General features: G+C 32.4%; 2 protein-coding genes across 2 annotated transcripts; both read left to right on the top strand.

Moving 5' to 3' along the window:
- Window positions 1–1,953: 1,953 nt before the first annotated feature.
- On the top strand, window positions 1,954–2,427 carry LOTGIDRAFT_123143 (hypothetical protein; the record flags this gene model as incomplete). The annotated part of the gene is made up of 1 exon (XM_009060466.1): window positions 1,954–2,427. One exon carries the CDS (start codon window positions 1,954–1,956, stop codon window positions 2,425–2,427), a length of 474 nt encoding a protein of 157 aa, XP_009058714.1.
- Window positions 2,428–2,755: 328 nt separating this feature from the next.
- LOTGIDRAFT_122800 (hypothetical protein) lies at window positions 2,756–3,691 on the top strand (the record flags this gene model as incomplete). Its single annotated transcript, XM_009060467.1, has 1 exon — window positions 2,756–3,691. The coding sequence occupies one exon, from the start codon at window positions 2,756–2,758 to the stop codon at window positions 3,689–3,691; it is 936 nt and encodes a 311-aa protein (XP_009058715.1).
- Between the last annotated feature and the right edge of the window lie 1,295 nt (window positions 3,692–4,986).

Here is a 4,986-nt window from a genome sequence, read left to right on the forward strand (position 1 = left end):
TATATAGATACACTAGATATGAGACTTTCACTTCAGTATCAGTCTAGACATTGATCTACCTGTATGATGCCAGGTGAAAAACACGTTCGCATAGTGCCATTAAGCATCCTACATCGGTAGCCGGTAATTATCATGGAGAGAGTTACCAAGATCTATTAAAACACTACTTTTTCCAGTAACAATTTTCAATTTCAGACGACGATATTTTTGTTCATTGAAATTACCGACACTTCGCCAACTTGGAGTAGAATTGTTCCGAGGAGAACAGTCTTTAAGAGATTTATACGTAGATATCGTAATATGGAAATAACACATTGTAAATTGCAGTATTACAAGATGTCTCTGATGTACATTTATTTACTGGTGATTATAAGATACACCCAATGTGTTTCTGTAACTGATCTACAAGATTTTACAGTCTGTAAAGATCATTACGCTGATGTGATGGTCCAGGAAACTTGGACGATTCGGAACGTGTTCTACTGTTATTTTTACTGTGGAAGAAACTCCTGGTGTCGAGCTCTGACTGTCAAGTCTGACTCTGGTGTTGTCAAATGTACCTTTCATGAAGGAATTTTCGATGTAACTTGTAACAGTTTTCCACTGATGGATAACTTTGGTTATAGATTGTTGCTGAAGGTAAGGTTAACTTTACAACGGTGTTGCGCGTTCAAAGACGTTACATAAACAGAGACGTTATGTTTATATTTACAAAGCAGTAATAAAGTACAAAGACGTTATATTTACAAAGACGTTATATTTACAAAGACGTTCTATTTACTATTTATATGTACACAGCCGTTATATTCACAAAGAAGATTTATTTATATAAACAAAGACGTTATGTTTATATTCACAAAGACGTTATATTTATATTCACAAAGACGTTATATTTATATTTACAAAGCAGTTATATTTACAAAAACGTTATATTTACAAAGCCGTTATATTCACAAAGACGTTCTATTCACAGAAATGTTACATTCACGCATCTATACATAACGCCTTGCAGAGTATGTGTCAACGTTACATACGATATATGTAACAATGTAAATGTGACGTATCCCTGAGTGAAATGTCTTTGTAAATGCAACATCTTTTAGACGCAGCGTGATCTGTAAGTGCCAGCTCTGTATAAATGGAAAGCCTCTGTCAATGCAACTTATCTTTGATTGTGATTACATGTCATTAAATGCCAAGTTCTTTGTAATTTAATGTCTTCGTAATATAATGTATTCTTTCAATTCAATTTAAGGCTCTATAACGTTACTTCTATGTATTTCGTTTTAGAATGAAGAATATATACCCTCTGACGACAATGGTTGTTTAAACGGAGGAACGTTCAACAATGGTTGTACTTGCCGGAATGGTTTTACCGGAAACAATTGTGAGAGATATGTACATGGTAGGTCTTCAATTGGTCAATTTTGAGGCTTTACATCGATGAATCGGTACTGCTGGATTGTTTTTAAATTCTAACTAAACTAAATTTAACAGCACTTAGAAATATATATAGTTCTGACTTCATAATCTAATCTATAGCCTGTGCCTGTGCTTTCGTAACAATACTTACCTGCAATGTTACAACCTAAAATTCCTAACCATAGCGACCACCAGTTTGGTCCATATTAAGTATAGCGGTCATAAGTTTCGAACGTAGCTCTTGCGCAATAATACGTTGCATGTTCAAATTTTTGGACAGTTTGACTAACTGTCCAAATAACTATCAGAGGCTGGAATAGATTCAGACGTTTCGGTTTACGTTCGAATATGTCATCACGGTTGGAGACCGAATTGATTTATTGTTTACAAATGTATTTTCCAGATTGTAAAGAAGCGAAGGACGCGAATGTTTATCTGGCTTCGGGTGCTTTTACCAGCGTCCTTACCAAACCAACGACATCACAACTCGCATTCGTATCCGTTTGTAATGCGTTAGGCGAGACGGTCATCATGGTAAGGAACCCAAGGATATTTGATTTGAGATTTAACAGAACATGGAGTGAATATAAATACGCATTTGGTTTCAATTTGAACTTGTGGATGGGGCTAGAGTGGATGCATAAATTATCATCGTTCTATAACGGACCAAAGAAAGTACAATTGTATTGTAGTAATGGTGATACCAATGTTGGATTCAGTATCTTGTATGATTCATTTACATTGGATGACGAGTCCTTACTGTATAAAGCTACTGTTGGGGCTGTAAGTGATGCTTCCGGTGACACACTAGGCAGTCCGAACCTTCAACGTTTCTGTACGTATGACAGACCTTGCAATGACCTGCCGAACATCACTATGGGTGGTTGGTGGTATGTAACTAATTTAGAGAAAAACGCTCTGACTCATCCCGCAACTCATCTTTATTGTAGGAAAAACAATATTGATTTTGAAGCTCATAGTATTTCTATCGCCTACCAATATTGAAATATCTGATTGAAATGAGATTCCTGATGCTTCGTTTGAATTTGTGTCTTGCAAGTGAACAATAGTGTAGTAACGTTCAGAAAAAAACATCAGACGAAGCCTGATATTTTATTTTAATCAGATTGGCGTAATATTATCTGTTAGAAGGAGGATCATGAAAATGTTTCCGTTTTCATGCCAAATTCAACATCCGATATTGGTAATGCTATATCCGATATTGGTAATGCTATATCCGATATTGGCAATGCAATATCCGATACTGGTAATCCAATATCCGATATTGGCAATGCAATATCCGATTTTGGCAATGTAATATCCGATATTGGCAATGCAATATCCGATATTGGCAATTCTATATCCGATATTGGCAATTCTATATCCGATATTGGCAATGCTATATCCGATACTGGTAATGCAATATCCGATATTGACAATGCAATATCCGATATTAACAATGCAATATCCGATATTGACAATGCAATATCCGATATTGACAATGCAATATCCGATATTGGCAGTGCAATATCAAATACTGGTATTGCAATATCCGATATTGGTAATGCAATATCCGATATTGGCAATGCAATATCCGATATTGGCATTGCAATATCCGATATTGGCAATGCAATATCCGATATTGGCAATGCAATATCCGATATTGGCAATGGTATGTCCGATATTGACAATGCAATATCCGATATTGGCAATGGTATGTCCGATATTGACAATGCAATATCCGATATTGACAATGCAATATCCGATAATGGCAATTCTATATCCGATATTGGCAATGCTATATCCGATACTGACAATGCAATATCCGATACTTGTAATGCAATATCCGATACTTGTAATGCAATATCCGATATTAACAATGCAATATCCGATATTGGTAATGCAATATCCGATACTGGTATTGCAATATCCGATATTGGCAATGCAATATCCGATATTGGCAATGCAATATCCGATACTGCTAATGCAATATCCGATATTGGCAATGGTATATCCGATATTGGCAATGGTATATCCGATATTGACAATGCAATATCTGATATTGACAATGCAATATCCGATACTGATATTGCAATATCCGATATTGGCAATTCTATATCCGATATTGGCAATGCTATATCCGATACTGACAATGCAATATCCGAAACTGGTAATGCAATATCCGATATTGACAATGCAATATCCTATATTGACAATGCAATATCCGATATTGACAATACAATATCCGATATTGACAATGCATCAATAGATCTTGAATGATCATATATTGTTGCTTGTATTTATATCAACTCCGATTTTGATCGCTTTCGTGCGCGGTTTTGTAAAAATGTTATCCTAAATGAGGTATGCATATCTAAGGCAAGGGTTTTCAAAGCGATTAATATCCCACAAAGAAAATGACCCCAATGTTGAAAACCCCTGGTCTAAGGCTTCTAGCTATCTGTTTTTTACACAAGGAAAAAGGTCACTGACTCTTATAAACAATTATTTTATTAACTTGTACAAAATACCCACAGCATCCTATTGTACAATATAATGTAAAGTGTTTACAATACAATGTAGAATTATAACATGTAATGTATATCATGTACAATTTAACACACAATGATTACAATATTATGTAGAATGTTTACAGTATAATACAGAATGTTTACATTATAATATAAAGTGTTTACATTATAATATAAAGTGTTTGCAATATAATGTTATGTGTTTACAACACAATGTAGAGTGTATATAATACAATTTAGCATTATAAAGTGTAATGTAGATCATGTAGAATTTAATATAGAATATTTACAATATAATTGAGAGTGTAAACAATTTAATGTAGAGTGTTTACAATATAATTGAGAGTGTTTAAATCTTATGTACAATGTTTACAATATAATGTAGAGTGTTTACAATATAATGTTGAATGTATATAATACAGTTTAGCATTATTAAGTGTAATGTAGATCATGTACAATATAATTTAGGGTGTTAACTATTCAATGTAAAGTGTTTACAATACAATGTTAAGGGTTTACAATATAATGTAAAGTGTTTACAATACAATTTAGAATTATCAAATGTAATATAGATCATGTACAATATAAAACAGAATGTTTACAATATAATTGAGTTTGTTTACAATATAATTTAGATTGTTTACTATATCATTTAGATTGTTTACAATATAATGTAAATTGTTTACAATATAATGCAAATTGTTTACAATATGATGTAAAGTGTTTACAATATGATGTAAAGTGGTTACAATATAATGTAAAGTGGTTACAATATGATATAAAGTGTTTACAATATAATGTAAAGTGTTTACAATATAATGTAAAGTGGTTAAAATATTTTATAGAATGTATATGATACAAATCATGTACAATATAATACAGAATGTTTACAATATAATTTAGAGTGTTTACAATATAATGCAAATTGTTTATATTATAATATAAAGTGTTTACAATATAATGTAAAGTGGTTACAATATTATACAGAATAGAATGTTTACAATTTATTTAGAATGTTTACAATTTAATGTAT

Source organism: Lottia gigantea (genome assembly GCF_000327385.1).
Source record: "Lottia gigantea unplaced genomic scaffold LOTGIsca_42, whole genome shotgun sequence".
NCBI lineage: Eukaryota > Metazoa > Mollusca > Gastropoda > Lottiidae > Lottia > Lottia gigantea.